Source organism: Sciurus carolinensis, chromosome X, assembly GCF_902686445.1.
Source record: "Sciurus carolinensis chromosome X, mSciCar1.2, whole genome shotgun sequence".
NCBI lineage: Eukaryota > Metazoa > Chordata > Mammalia > Rodentia > Sciuridae > Sciurus > Sciurus carolinensis.
In genome coordinates this window covers 25,018,217-25,035,099 of record NC_062232.1, presented here as the reverse complement: position 1 = coordinate 25,035,099, position 16,883 = coordinate 25,018,217, and the positions used below count along the sequence as shown (strand labels likewise).

General features: G+C 34.9%; 1 protein-coding gene across 4 annotated transcripts in view; it reads left to right on the top strand.

Annotated features, from left to right (window-relative positions):
• Dmd (dystrophin) overlaps positions 1-16,883 on the top strand; it is a 2,099,091-nt gene that overhangs the window by 1,769,879 nt on the left and 312,329 nt on the right. For all 4 annotated transcript variants that reach the window (XM_047536255.1, XM_047536256.1, XM_047536254.1 and 1 more), the window contains exon 60: positions 7,929-8,075. In XM_047536255.1, coding sequence (XP_047392211.1) covers positions 7,929-8,075 — 147 coding nt within the window. The remainder of the gene's footprint in view (positions 1-7,928; positions 8,076-16,883) is intronic.

Genomic DNA, 16,883 nt, shown 5'->3' with positions numbered 1-16,883 from the left:
CTGAAAACTGAATGCAAAGGAGACAATGAAAAAGAAACCACATAATATTTTGCCTTCAGGCTATCACAATAAAAACTAATGCTGGAAAAGAATGCAATTGCATCTCTATTTTTAAAAAAGAATACATATTTCAATGGCATAATTTATTGTCAAGAATGTCTCTACCACAAGGCAAAAGGGATGCTAGAGACAGAAGGTTGTATTCATTCTGTCTGCAAACTACCCCCTGTGTCACAGCTCCACATAATCCTTCAGAATTTGGCAGAAACAAGGGACTCTACCTTATTGTTGGAGATCTACGAGACAGCCCTGTAAGGTTAGAAATGAGAATTCACATAAGAAGCCTCTTGAATAAATGGCAGGGGGAGAGCAAAATTAGATGAAATTAGTCTGTGTAGTGGTCGCTGTCCCTGTCCCAACCAAATTGCTTCACTGGGCTAATGCACTCATCCCCCAGCAACTCTGAGTTTTAGAAGTAGGCTCATGGTTGTGTCCTTTTCCAGAAAACCTCCCTCAGAAAAAAAGTCACCTTGAGTGGCAAATTGTGCCATCCCTTCTTCTCAAAGACTGTTGGGGTTAAAAAATGGGCAGTCCCTTTGTTTCAGTGTGGAACATGCCATGGTATAATTTGTGCTCCAAATCTCACTGGAACCAGGCTAGTGTTGGGTCTCCAGCAGAGAACACATCCTTACTTAGCTTGCCAAATTTTCCTGCTTCTCTCAGTCTCCTTCTGTTAAGAACATCCAGTTTCTGCTTCTCTGAAACCTGGCCTAAAGTAGTAAGTATCTGAGACAAAAATGCAACCTATGTCTTGAACACTGCACCAGACAGGAACCACCCAAATAAAAAGTCAGGAATTAAAGCAATGGTAATCTCTGAGCTTGATATCTTTCATGAAAGGTTTGCCTACACCATATCATATGTTTCCTTAATTGCTCCAGTTGCATTTGAGAAACTCATTCCCCCCAGATGTTTTGGAGGTCCCAGCAGGCCTCTGATCCTCTGGGCAAACCGGTATGTTCTTTGACCCTCTTGGCCCCTTTAGGATGGTGCAGCTGCCCAATTAGTCACTACTCAATTTCTTTTTCTTTATTATTTTATTTATTTACTTTTTTATTTTTTACAGACTGCATTTTGATTAGTTGTACACAAATGGGGTACATCATTTCATTTCTATGGTTGTACACAATGTAGATTCATACCATTCATGTAATCATAGATATACATAGGGTAATGATGTCTGTCTCAGTCCACCATTTTTCATACCCACTCCCTCTCATTTCCCTCAATGTAATCTAAAGTTCCTCCATTCTTCTCTCACTCCCCACCCCACCACCCCCATTATATATAATCATCCACTTAAGTAGCATTTGAAATGTAAATTTCCTCTGCAGTGTATAGAGCCCTAGAATGATACTTTATTATTAGATTCTACTAATTTTGAATTCTTGGTGAGACAGCATCTCTACAAAGGAGCAGATTAAGATTTTAGGAGGACTGTTTAATGTCTCTAAGAAAGGAAGACTTTCAGACTCTAAGTAGCACTGTTTGCATATATAGGTATGCAGGTGTGTGTGTGTGTGTGTGTGTGTGTGTGTGTGCATGCATGCATGTGCATGTAAACTCATAAATGGCAGATCTGGCACAGTTTATTCAAGCATCCCAGAGTGTCCTCTCCCTCTGGCTCTCTCATGTAGCTACTCCTGCTGTGGCTTCTCTTGGATTATTCTGGACCTTCATGATTAACACATTTTCTCTCCATCTATAAGTTTCATCTTGTTTATTTTCTTCCCAATCCAGTTTAGATCCCACAGTCTGTATTTCTATTATATTCTGGCTAATATTAAAACTGCTATGTAAATTTATGATTACACAAATGGTGTGCCTTTACGCCATGTACAAACAGAGAAACAACGTGTATCCCATTTGTTTACAATAAAAAAAAAAAACTGCCTTGTCCCTAAGTATTTGTGCCACAATCATTTGACAAAATGCCAAAACTGGACCAACTGTTTTTTTCCATGCTTGCATGGAATATTGTTGGAGAAAATGAGGAATTTGGGCAAATTGATTCTGCTAAAAAGTTTTGATCCTATCCAGGCACCATGGCACATGCATATAATCCCAGTGACTTGAGAGGCTGAGGCAGAAGGATCTCAAGTTCAAGTCAGCCTCAGCAACTTAGTGATACCCTGCCTCAAATTCAAAAATAAAAAAAGACTGAGGAGGTATTTCAGTGGTAAAGTACCCCTAAGGTTCAATCCCCTATAACAAAAAAAAAAAAAAAAAATATATATATATATATATATATATATATATAGTCCTTGGCCTCAAATGAGCCTTCAATACTGCCTGGCAACCTCACTACATTTCTTAGGTCAATTCCTTCTCAATCTCTATCACAACTAATTCAAATGTCCCCACTTACTCTGTTTTTTATTTTTTTAAGTTGTACATGAATACCGTATGTTCATCTTATTTATTTTATGTGGTGCTGAGGATCGAACCTAATGCCTCCCACATGCAAGGCAGCATTTACCACTGAGCCACAACCCTAGCCCCCCAACTTACTTTTAATTCATGTTTACTTTCAGTAAATACTCATTGCATACCCTGCATTGCACATTATACTTCACAGAGGAAATAGCAGCTCTCAAAGTAGAGTCCCCTCAACTTATTCTTTCTAATCTTGCCAACTAAGGTACTTCTGTACCTTGCAGTAGGAAGGGTGTGTTAACTATCAAGTCAAAGTTGCTCCCTCAAAAAATAACCTTTCTGCCAGGCGTGGTGGCACACACCTGTAATCCCAGCAGCTTGGGAGACTAAGACAGGAGGATCTTAAGTTCAAAGCCAGCCTCAGCAACTTAGCAAGATCCTGTCTCAAAATAAAACATAAAAAATGTCTGGGATGTGGCTCAGTAGTTAAGCACTCCTGGGTTCAATCTTTGGTACCAAAAATACTACTAATAATAATAATAATAATTATTATTATTATTATTATTATTATAACATTTCCTTCTGAAAAATTCCTTTCTTTAGCTGCAAAAGTGGTTGATGACTATAATTCTAAATATATATTTGAACAAATCCTTAACTATGTAAAAATAAGCAAAGATATGTCAGGCAGTTTAATTTTATAAAAAAAAGAAAAACTTGACATATGAGACTTATAGATCATTTTAAATCAGTACTTTTATATCTATAATCAGACAACGTTTAATGAAGTGAAAATTCTGCCTGCATGAAACTAGTCATAATAAAATTAGACTTGGTATGCTCTTTAATGGAGAACATATTCCAGATGTTTAAGTGATTCAAAGAAAACCCACAGTATAATGACTCCCTTCAATGTTTTCTCACTTACTGCCTCCAAACTAGAATAAAACCTAATGAAATCCTGGCATCATTTAAATAGTACATCACCCTGTTCAGCTAACTACTTTTTGACATTTTATGTACAGTGTTTAATAATTTAAGCATAAATTTATGCATGCTACATTAGAAGTGCTAATATTTTAAATCTAGTCAAACCCAATGTTATATTTCAGTGACATGGTACCTGTACTCACCCATTACATGTTTTGTGACTCAGCATTTAGGAAACCATTTTTCTTATAATGTTCACTTTTAGATGCTTACAGCATATGGTAGTGAGCCATGCTTCAGTGGTATGGAACTGCCACCAGGACCTAAGCAAACATTGACTTGACTCTCTCCTTGGCAACACTCTCCTGCCTCCTTTATCTTTTCATCTTTTCTACCATCAGTTATCTCCTTTTTCTGTCTTCATGTACCTAAAGCCCTCATCATGGTTTCTAGCTGGTTATTCCATCAGGATCCCTCTCCAAAGTGAAACTTTACCCCAAATTACACTCTGTCAACATACCTCTCCCCAATCATATACCTTAACAGAAATTTAGGCATTTGGATTAAACTAAGTATTTGGCTTTTTTCTTAATTAGTTATAGTACTAGTAGCAATAGCAGATGTAGCAAAATAATAGTAGTAGTAAAAATCTATAATAGATGCTATCTCTTCCAACTCATTTAGGACCCATACTTCAACAGTTAATAGAAAAAGTCAATTAAATGAGGGAATTGTAAAAAATATAGCTTAAAACTTTAATCTAAAATCATCACCAATTTTTTAACGTTGTGTGAAGACTTTTTCTTTGAGTGCAGATTCGCTAATTGAATTCTCTATAAGTCACACTTACAATATGAACTTTTTTATGTCCTGTTCTAGTCTCTTTAACATAGAAAAAACCCTTCAGAAAACATGAGAAGCATTCTGAATACAGATTCCTTCTAAATTTTTAGGGTTGTTTTCCTAATCTTTTACAGTTTTTTCATCCACATCTACTTAATATTCATTTTCTTTTAGAAGCAGGTTCCCAGAGTATTTAATAGAACTTGTTTTCCAAGAAATAACAACTTTTTTTCTCTTCAGATGACTCGTTCTTTGATTTTGGCAATCTTTAATTAAATTAGTAATTGTCACACTAACTTTAGGTAAAAGAAAGTTTTGAGAGCACACATCCAATTGACAGTTATATACACAACTGACAACTAATGAGAGGAGAAGGGTCATGTGTATGACCATGATTGTCAGTATGACAATCACCTCAAATATTTTTTATTTTGAGACTATGTTTCAAAGAGTAAATGAAAACTGGTGAGTTATAGTTTAGATCACTTTAGAGAACATCAATTATTACTACTACATGGAAGGAAGAATAAAGAAAAGAAGAAGCCACAGGAGCCCAATAACATTGTAGAGGAGTGGGGAAGAAATATTTTAAAAAGAAAAAAGAAAGGGACTGGGACTACAGCTCAGTGGTACAGTGCTTGTCTAGCATGGGCAAGGCCCTTGTTTCAATCTCCAGTACTGCAAAAAAAAAAAAAGAAAAGAAAGGGGAAGGGAGAATTTTATAAGTAACTATGAATATAGGAACTTAAATTTTTTAATCCATCTCATCCTCCAAAATATTGATGCAGCATTAAAAACTGTCCAGGAGGGCTGTGGTTATAGCTCAGTGGTAGAGCACTCACCTAGTACATGTGAGGTACTGGGTTCGATCCTCAGCACCACATATAAATAAATAAGTAAAATAAAGGAGTTATGTCCATCTATGACTGAAAAAATATTTTAAAAATACTGCCCAGAATTTTGAAAGAGAAAGTGAAAATCAAAATATTTTAATAAGAGACATTTAAACATGTACATTATGTACATTATGTAAGCTAAAGGGAGCTGAATTCTGATATGAATTATCTGGAATGGATATTAACTTAATGACTGAGCCCCTCTCTGGGGAACAAAGAGCTCACCTGAAGTATTGACAGTTTCTGCCCACTATCCTGCCATCTCCACAGTGGTTCCTATTTACAGTTCTACCTCACATGATATTTATGTGTGGTTACTAGAAATGCATGTTATTTTCCAGAAGAAAATGGTTGCATTTTGTAATCATCATCCTTGTCCAGGTTCCCCATTAACATTTAAGAAATCTGTTTTCTAACCTTTCTATTACACAAAACAAAATGATTATGGATTATTTCATTTTAGAGATTTGAATTCATATATATGGATTTTAATCACCTTTTTCCATGGACACTTAATTCTGATTCTTTAATCCACATATTTACTCATAAGGAAATGGAATAATATTTACTCTCAACCCCTATTAAACATTTATCATTTCAGACTGATCCCTGTGGCATTACTGATGTGTTGATTAAAGATGAATACATAACATGAAGTTTTTGCACATATATGGTCAGAAGGGGCTCTTTTTATTTTTTATTAATATGTAACTGGCATACCATAAAATTCACCCTTTTGAAGTGTTCAATTCAGTGGTGTTTAGCATATTCACAAGGTTGTATCATTAATATGAGAATATTTTCATCACCACCAAAAGAAATTCCCAATTTTTTTAGTCATAGATGGGCACAATGCCTTTATTTTTTTTATTTTTATGTGGTGCTGAAGATCAAACCCAGTGCCTCACATGTGCTAGGCAAGCACTCTACTACTGAACCACAACCCCACCCCAAGAAATCCCCAATTTTGATATAATGTTTTAAATAAGCACATTTAGCCAGATGCAGTGGTGCATGCCTATAATCCTAGTGACTCAGGAGGCTGAGGCAGGAAGATAACAAGTTCAAGGTCAACCTCATCAATTTAGTGAGGCTGTAAGCAACTTAGTTAGACTGTCTCAAAATTTAAAAACTAAAATGGCTGAGGGTGTAGCTTGGTGATAAAGCACCCCAGGGTTCAATTCCCACTACCAAAAATAAATAAGTACATTTAAAAAACACAAGTTCAACAGAGTGGTTGTCACAATGTCTTTTGTCTGAGAACCATGCAAAAGAGTCATATAGTCCATACAACAACACATTTTAGTGAAAGGTATTAAGGTTGATCTGAGAGGATGCCGTTCCTAGTTTGAATGTGTGTCTGGCTTGCATTTACAGTGGGAGGGAATGTAAGGGTTATAGAAGAGGTCAGTGTAAACAATGGGTTTACCAACACAGTAAACCAGTCGGAGAAACAATACCTGCCCATATCAAGCAAGTGAAAACAGCACGTATAGTCAAGTAAGTGATGTTGTCCTTGTGCAGACATTACATTACACAAACTGTTCTAAGTGAAGGAATCTGTCCCTTAGAAATTGCTCATTGGAACATTTGGACATCATGCATCATGTTAAAGATCCATAAATGCCATTTCGATAGGGTAGATATGATGCATGATAATATCTTCCCCATATCTGCATAGGGTTCTTCTGCTCAACAGATTGTCATGATGCATTGCATAAGAGACTCCCGCTCTAGTGCTTCAGAGACAGCTGAGAAGTCCCATGGGAGCCTTCAGAACTCATTGCTACAAGGACTAAAATACCAGGAGAGCAGAAAGTCATTCCTAGTTCTTGACAAAATACCAGCGTCTCTAAATGAAACTATTTATTATGTGGTTGGTGTGAAATATGAGTGTAATACTATATGATCGAGTGTATCTTTTTATTGTAAAAAATAAGAATCCATTTCTGGTTGAAATCAGTAGAATTTAGAATCTAGCAGCACTATATTTTTTCCTGTTACTTTGCCAGTCCAGAATTTCTTTGAACAGGTATATGATATAGTAGTTAAGAATATGCACTCTGGAGGCAGGCAAACCTGCACAGTTATCCTAGGTTACTCAGTTTTTACATATGGGACCTTGGTGGCATCTAACATCTGCAAGTCTATTTTCTCATGTGTAAAATAAGAATTCTCCAATTACCACCCTCATATGTTTCTTTTGTAGGAATAAAATTAGTCTACCTGTGGATAGAACTCACCATAGAATTAGGCACCTAGGAAGTGCTCAATAAATATTAGTTATCATTATATATCATTAACAAATGTCCATTGTTATAATACTGACACCATAGAATATCTTAGTCTATTTGGGCTGCTATAACAAAAATTACATAAACTGGGTGATTATAAACGACACTTATTTCTCACATTTCTGGAGGTTGTGAAGTCCTAGACCAAGGCACTGACAGAGTTGATGTCTGGTAAGGACCAGTTACTCATGGATATCACCTTCTCCCTGCATCCTCATATGGTTAAAGGAGCTATCTAGTTCTCTGAGGTCACTTTTATAAGGGTACTAACCCCAAAACCACCTCCCCCAAAGTTCCACATCCTAATACAATTGCCTTAGGAGTTGGGATTTTGTTTTTGTGATTATTGATTTTTAGGATTACAACATGTAATTCGGGGGGGAATCCACACATTCAGGTCATAGCACAGAATGAACATCACTGACACTACACCCCAAATACAGTAAGATACCTTATATTTCCCAGACGTCTTTGTTTCTTTACCTTAAATATTCTCATCTTCCAATTTGCTTTTTACTATTTTACACAGGCACTTCGAGGAGAAATTGCACCTCTAAAAGAGAATGTAAGCCACGTCAATGACCTTGCTCGCCAGCTTACCACATTGGGCATTCAGCTCTCACCATATAACCTCAGCACTCTGGAAGACCTGAACACCAGATGGAAGCTTCTACAGGTAGGTACATTATAAGTATTGTTGCTCCTCATTACAATAAAATAAAAAATAGCTAAAACTTGCTTATAAGGAACAATGAATGTAACTTATTTGATGTTCACAATAATGCTTTGTGAGGATAAGATAGTTTATATTATTTGGTATGTTCCTATGTAAATATTTTCAAACTATTATTAATTTTGGAAATGGCTTAAAGTTGGACTTCTACATGTCTTGTAATAAATATGAAAGATAGTGCTGAATCATGATGGAAGAATTGAATTGCTAACAGTTCCTTTGTACTATTATTGCTTGGATTCTTAAAACATCTTTTCCTTTGGAATCCTAATTTAAACAAAAGTTAGTAGTGAGATATGTTCTAAAATTGTTTGAAGAAAGAGCATCCAGTCACAAACCCACACATGGAAGTTTTTCATAGGTTTGCCAAATGAACACAGGGAATAGAAATATTCTCAAGGTCACACTTACTAGCTGTGGGACCTTAGACAATTTACTTAACATTTCTGTGCCTCATCCTTTCATTTGAAAAAATTGGAGAATAAAATTCTCTATACTATCAGTTTACTATTAGAATGAATAACTCACAAAAATATAAAGTGCTTGGAACAAAGTCTACTACATAGTAAACATTCTGTAAATTGTAGCTCTTGGTGTTATTACAATTAAGATTCTTCTACTACAAAGGTTTAGGAATCTGATGTTTTAGTTGGGTGACCTCGAGATCATTTAACCTCTCTGGTTGTCATCTCCAACACAGTTACTGTAATACTGAATGAGATAATTCACATAGAGTTCTTTGTATAGTATTTGGTTCATAGAAAGAACTCAGAAAATGCAGTGGAGGTTTCTCTGTACTCCCTATATGCACAACATGGTTATACCTCCAAACTACAAAACTGGTTTAATCATAGACTTAGAGAATCATTTTCTGTCCTTTTTCAATTTCACAGGATGCAGATAGTGTACTCCTGAGGACAGAGAGAAAACTGAGTTTAAAAATATTTGCTGTCAAAGTTTTAATAAGAAAAAATAATAAACCAGATTACTTTCCTATTGACGGTCCATTTAGGAGTGTGATTGAAAGTTCTGTTAAAGAATTGCTAGATCTTTAATAAAAACAAGCTCCAAATTCAAGACCTCTTGGGATCTTATATAATTTAATTCTTGTTTTGATGGATAGTCTTGAAATATTTGTATGATAGATTGTTATAAGTGGCATTGACTAAAGTCAGGCAATATAGTTAAGTGATTATATGCCATTCTCTGTCTGCTCCATAGTAGTTGAGCACTATTAAAATCCTATCAGTTTCATGGGATTGGAAGTATAGTTCAGTGGTAGAGCACTTTCCTTGCACATGTAAGTCACTGGGTTTGATCCTCAGCACTGCAAAATAAATAAATAAATAAATAAAGGTATTGTGTCCATCTACAACTAAAAAGAATTTTATCAGTTTTTATTTTAAGCATAAATAAGGAAAGTAATAAGTGTCCAAAGAAAACCAATGGCTACATTAATTTCATTCAAGTGATTTTGAATTATATTTTAAAATTTCTTTTAGAGAGCTGAATGCCACATTTGCTTTTGGAATGTGGTACAAGATTTGTGACAGTTGCATGTAAATTTATAAATGAGGTCAAAAGATTATAACTAATAGGAAATGTTCTTTTAAAATCAATGCTAAGAGATCCATTCCAGTTGCACTACTTATTTAGATGCAAAATATGAGAAAATATTCATAGCTGAATTTTTATCCATTCTTTGAAATGAATAAGACTTGGCCATAAGTACAGGGAAGAACATGTGAGAAGATGGTGTGATGGAGTAAAAAAAAGCATTGAATGTTAGGAGGCCTAACTTCAGACATAAGCTCAGTCATTACTTGACCATGTTATCCTGGAAAAGCCTGTTACTTTCCCACCTTCAGTCTCCTCACTTTTAAAATGAGATAATTCATTGGTCTAAGGTTACATTTGGTTCAGTTCTATGATTCTATATCTGGATATCTAGGGAAGATGCACATATGACAAAATTTAGTTTAGAACCAATGAAGATGTTTCTTTTACTCAAAATACAGATAATTGTTGGAATTATCTTTCACTCTTTAAATTTTTAACCCTTTACCAAGCCCATATATATATTATTTCAACTAGTTTGTGGTATATACTCTTATTATAGCAAATTTCACATTTCCATCTTTGAACATGGTCTTAAGGATGTGCTTTAAAAGTATTTATAGCAGAAAGCTGATAAGTCTGAGGTTTTGGTTTGCACTGAGTCAAGTTGATTCCATTCATTGACCACAATTGTAATCTAAATGTCAGTCCTTGTTCAGAAAGGGAACAAGGCAAAGAAATGATGTTTACATCAACTTTGTTCCTATTACTGGAAGAGCAGCTCATAGTCCTGTTGAGAACATTTTGCATTTAGAAGAATGTAAGTAAATAAAGCATTACCCTGCTTCTTTGGCGGGAAGCACAAGTCCATCATCACCATGACATCATATTTGTATAAAAATAATTTAGTCCCTTACTATGCTATGTCAGTTGGCTAAAATCATGTTAAAAACCAAGAATGAATTCATAATTCCCTCTGATAAGACAAAGAAAAATGAAAAATTAGAGAGTAGGAGTAGCGGAAGGCAGATTTCAACAAAAGAAAATAAAAAAAAGGCCAGACACACAGGTATATACCTGTAATTGCTACATAGTATTGCTACTATGTATTGCTACTAGACAAAGGCAGGAGGATCACAATGTCAAGGTCAGCCTGGGCAAATTAGCAAGATCCTGTCTCAAAAAATAAAAAAGGTCTGGGGATGTAGCTCAGTGAGAGCACCCCTGGGTTCAATCCCCATTACCACAAGGAAAACAAAACAAACAAACCAGAAAGATTCTTAAATTTGGGCAAAATAGTATAAAACAAGGAATAGAGTCACATGCTCTATGGTTTTGTCTTTCTTGATATCAGAATATCCTGGGTTTAATCACATGATACACTAATTTTGATTTTTAAGGAAAGCCACACTGGTATTTTAGCTATATATAAAATGGGTGAAAGTGGTGGAAATAGATTAGCAACTATAGGTGCATTCATCAGTAGCATAAGACACAGTCCCAAATAACCCATATATAGAAATAGAATAGAGCATACAGAGAGTTCCATTTTGAATCCACATATGAAAGTACAAGAGACATTAGTTTGCCTGTTTGAAACTTTCTGTGGAAATTAAATCCTATTTTCTCCCTCAGAGTGCTCATTCGTACCAATGTCACTACTTGACCATTTGACAGTGTGTTTATGCTATAGGAAACCATCATTTCTTTTTTAAAAATTTTTAAACTTGTTCTTTTTAGTTATACATGACAGTAGAATGTATTTTGACATATCATACATACATGGAGAATAACTTCCCATTCTTATGGTTGTACATGATATGGAGTTACACTGGTCATGTATTCATATATGAACATAGGAACATTATGTCTGATTCATTCTACTGTCTTTCCTATTCCCATCTCCACTCCCTTCCCTTCATTCCCTTTGTCTAATCCAATGAACTTCTATTCTTCCCCTCCCTGCCGTCCCCTATTGTGGATAGGCATCGGAATATCAGAGACAACATTTGGCCTTTGGTTTTTTGGGGATTAACTGGTTACACTTAGCATGATAGTCTCCAGCTCCATCCATTTACTTGGGAAATGCCATAATTCATTCTTTGTTAAGGCTAAGTAATATTTCATTATGTATATGTACCACATTTTACTTATTCATTCATCTGTTGAAGGGCACCTAGTTGGTTCCATAGTTTAGCTATTGTGAATTGAGCTGCTATAAACATTGATGTGGCTGCATCACTATAGTATGCTGATTTTAAGTCCTTTGGATATATGCTGAGAAGTGGGATAACTGGGTCAAATGGTGGTTCCATTCCAAGTTTTCTGAGGAATCTCCATATTGCTTTCCAGAGTGGTTGTACCAATTTGCAGTCCCACCAGCAATGTAAGAGTGAACCTTTTTCCCCACATCCTTGCCAACATTATTGTTACTTGTATTCTTGAAAATTGCCATTCTGACTGGAGTAAGATGAAATCTCAGTATAGTTTTAATGGGCATTTCTATAATTGCTAGAGATGTTGAACATTTTTTTATATATTTGTTGATCGATGGTGTTTCTTCTGTGAAGTGTCTGTTCAGTTCCTTAGCTTATTTATTGATTGGGTCATTTGTTTTTTTGGTGTTAAGGAAACATCATTTCTTACAGTTACAAAGAGTTCTCATCTACTCTCTCATTTAATCCTTACAACTTGATATATTGTGATTATAATTATATTTTATGATTACTCACTTCTATAAGTAAGGAAACTAAGACTTAGAAACATTAAGTGACACAATCACAATCACATAGCTTGTGTCAATCAGGATCTGAATCAGGTCTTCTCAACTACCCTTTTTGTTTCCTCCTTTTAAAGTCCTATTAAGTTTGGACTTAATAAAGTCAAGATTTAAAGCTATTTTGGCAACACAGTATAAAGTACTTCATTTTTTTCATACTTAAATGATTCTCAGGTATATTAACTTTGAAATCTTCCTTTTAACAAACTAACGTATTAATGAGCCCAGTTCATTGTCCCCCTAAAAATCACAGTTGTAGTGTCAAATATAAAATTTTAAAGCATTATATTTCTCATTGCCTTATAGCTCAGAAATCGTACTAAAACCAACCAAAAGTGATTTTAATGAATTAGCTCTTAAAGCAGAAGCAAAGCTAATATTTGATCAAGTGGAAGTGAATATCAAAACCAAATTGGAATAAAGTTAAAATGAGAAACCCTTTAAATTGTGAGGCAGTGTACACATGTTGAGTGGTATGGTCATGTTCTTTATTCACCAGCACAAATAGTAGTGTTTCTCTGCACTCAGGAGTAAACCCACAGACAGCAACAGAAGCTACAAATAACTTTAGCATAAGGAGTGCTTTATTGACTGGAGGGAACTTATGGAATGTGAACCCTTGGGAAAAAGAATAATATGAAGGCATTTCGAGGTATGAAGTTGTTTTTAAATATGTTAAAGAACAGTATCATGAATTATGTATGGTTTTTAAAGGTTTCCTAAGAATCTTTCAAAGTCATACAGACATGGTTATACTCCATCTGCACAGCACTGTGGTAACTTTCTGTTACAGGGATCCAGACCCACGTATTCTGCCTGTTCTATTCCTTCTTTCATTGTTGCCTTCTTCTTTCATTCAGTTGGCACAGAATGAGCATCTACTGTGTAGCAAGCCAACAAAGTAATCATTCTATTTGGTCCAAGGACAAATTGATCAAACCTCCCTTTACTACTTATGCCATCTTAAGAAAACTTTATAGATGGGTTTTCTTTTATTGCTTACTACCTTCTCTCCCTTTCTCCAGATTATAAACAAAAACTATACATACTACTATAACATTGATAGTACAAAAGCAATACCTCTTCAGATCTCTGGTTTATAATGTCTTCAATAATTCCTCACTGGGAATTGTGTCTATATAGTCAAATTGGCAAGATTTGTGAGAGAATGTGGTGTCATAGTTCTGACCAATAGGAATATTTGCATGGCTTCATTTTTTAGAAGAAACTAAACTAAAGTATTTAATTTTCTAAAAATTAATACTTCTAACTCAGAAAAGCTTTTGTCCTTCACTTTGGTGAGATAGGTTTTTTAAACAGGTCTTCTATCTATGTGTAGGTGAGTTTATCTTTATCATCATTGAGCATAGGATCTGAACCTTTAAATATGTTGACAGATTTTGAGCATTTTTCTCACACCCTTCTTTTTTCTAATGATTCTATACTATTGCTTTGTGTTATGAAGTCCCTTCTAGGCAGGGGGCCTAGGTAAGTTGTACCATCTACTCCTGCAAATAATGTGAACCTATTACTACCTGACGGCAAGGAGAGGACATCCAAGCATCCTTTACTTCAGTTTTGTTAAGGGTTGGTTCTACTGATGTCTTCCTAGCATATTCTTTTTTTACTTTTTTCTTCAACAAGGGATATCTAAAATTCTTCTGCTTTTGGTTAGACCATAGAACTTAGTCTGAAGCCATTCTCCAACAAAATATATTTTCCTACATCAATGGTTCTCACATTATAGTGAGCACCATGATCACCTGGAAGTTTTATTAAAACACAGAATGTCAGGTCCCACCTGCAAAGTTTCTGATTAATTAGGTCTGGGGTAAAGCCTGAGATACTTCATTTCTAGCAAATTCCCATGTGAGGCTGATACTGCCCATCTAGGGACCATACTTTGAGAACCATTGCCCTACATTAAGTACTTGTCAGGTAGTTAGAATTTAAAGAATTGAAAAAGCACATGATTTCTGACAAATACCTTGAGGGACTTAAACTCTAACTGAGAAAACTAAGTATAATATTATGCAGAAAGAGCTTTATTATAGAGGAGAGTTATAGTGCTACAGAAGCATGCAGACCCAGGCACTTAAATTTTCTTTGAGGCAGAAAGAGAAGAGTAAAGGTAAACTTGGAGAACACAAGGAAACTTTTATTAGTTTCCTAGTAACAAACTTGACTACTATATGTATTTTTATTTGGTATATTTAAAAATTACCTGGAACTGTGCTGACCAATATGGTAACCACATACAATTACTGATCCCTTGAATATGTCCAGTCCAAATAGAGATGAGTTTAAGTGTAATACATACATATATATGCATATATATATATATATATGTTTTCAAAGACAGTATAAAATATAAATATCCGATTAATATGTTTGCATTGGTTACATGTTACTTTGTTCCTTTTTGTATATTTGGTTAGGGAAAATATGTCATTATTATAAATTTCACTCATTTTTATGATTATTCAAACCTGGGTGTTCTTCTTGAAAATGAAGTGAGCCTGTCACTTCAACTAAAATAACTGATGAGTTTGTCTCTTTGCCTTTTGAATGTGCCTACTAGAACATTTAAAGTTATGTATATAGCTTTCACTATATTTATATTGGATAGCAGCAATCTAGAACATAGTTCTTTTTTTTTGTCCTTGATTAGATTTGTCTTACATTTCTTTTTTTTAATTTATTTTTATTGTAAACAAATGGGATACATCTTGTTTCTCTAGAACATAGTTCTTAAAACCTATGATGGCTAAGAATCACCTGCAGATATTGATAAAAACACCCTCAGGATTCATTTGGTATTGGGTGAGGCTATGATCATGCATTTCTATCAAGCTCCCAGAAGATACTGTTATTCTATAACCACATATAGAAATTCCTTCCCATACTATGGATCATAGGGTTTTATAGAAAAGTACAAAAATAGATTTTTGCATCAAGCATTGTCAGTAGCTTGAATACAAAATTGTCTTACCCATATACCACTACTTTTTTATAAGTAAAGTAGTAATATTACTAAACTTACACAAATTTCCATCAACTGGTCATTTTTCTCAGCAGTTACTAAGTAGTTCTTCTATCATGTGGAGATCCTGCAGTTTGGGGAATACCAAGAAGGGATCCATCTGATTTAAAAAATTAGAAGCCATTCCTGCTTTCCAAAATGTTGCAGTAACCTGTAGGGAAAACAATTCTTAATACATTTTAAACTCTAGGTTGCTCTTACTAAAAGATTTCAACTATAACATCTAGCCCAATGTGCCCACAGGCAGGAATCGTTATAACATGGAAGGTAAATGAAATGAAAAGAAGAAAGAAGAATGTGTCTGTTCTTGAAAAGGTTAGGTCACAGAAGGATTTGTTGATATTAGGAATAGAATGACCCGTGAAAGAAGGACAATTAAGTTCTAGGAAAACATGTTTTGAGTAAGGAGCAAACAATCATTTATGCTTAACCTTGACTCTGTTTTCTGGAAAAAAAAAGAAAAAAAGTGAACAAGGCCCTCTAAAGAATTGAAAAAGAGGGATGTCAATCTACATGCTCAGGATAGTTACACCCCTGGGAACACACTAAGGTCAAAGTGCACTGCCAAGAATGTTTGATTTCCAGTGTTTCTACCATTACATTTACTTTATTCAAGAGGAATGATAACTGAAATTGCCCAGGTAACCTTGAAGGTAACATGGACCAGATGTTCCAAAGTCTGTCCTCTTCATCCTGAAAGAAGAACAGTCTCGTTTTCAAGGGCATTTTTTATTTTTTTAAAAAAGGCCTCAAGATGTGTAGGACGATAGGGAGACAAGTGAATGATGTAGGGAGTGTGACAAAATAGAAATTATATGCCGTACAACATGGGAATGAAAACATCAGGATAAAGAGATATTTAGAAGTTGAAGAGAATGAAAGGCATATTATTTTTTCATACACTTTAGCAAGCGAACCCAAATCATTATGAAATATTAGTTGTTATTTGCTTGATTTTTATATGCTATCTAGTTTCTAATATTTTTGATCAGGAATTATTTTTCTAATTCTGAAGTTATTATGGTAATCCATATACGCATTTTATTATTTTTTAAAATGGAATGTGTCCCTATTAGATGTGTTTAAACAGCAAATTTACTTATTACTGTGTATTTGTTCCCATATCTCTAATTTCTTCCAAGTTCTGAGTATTTAAAATTGCCATAATGCTCATGTTTTCTTGTCCTCCCATATTTTGCAACTGATGTTTGCCCTTGCCTCCAATTTCTCACTGCTTTTTTTCTTCATTCTTCTAAGTGTACTTCTCTCTCCAGTCTGACCTCTCCTGCCCTGGAGTTTGACCCCGCCCACTCTTTCCTCTACATTTGTTTGCCTGGCTTGTTTTCTTCATTGCTTTTCCCACTGTCCTGCT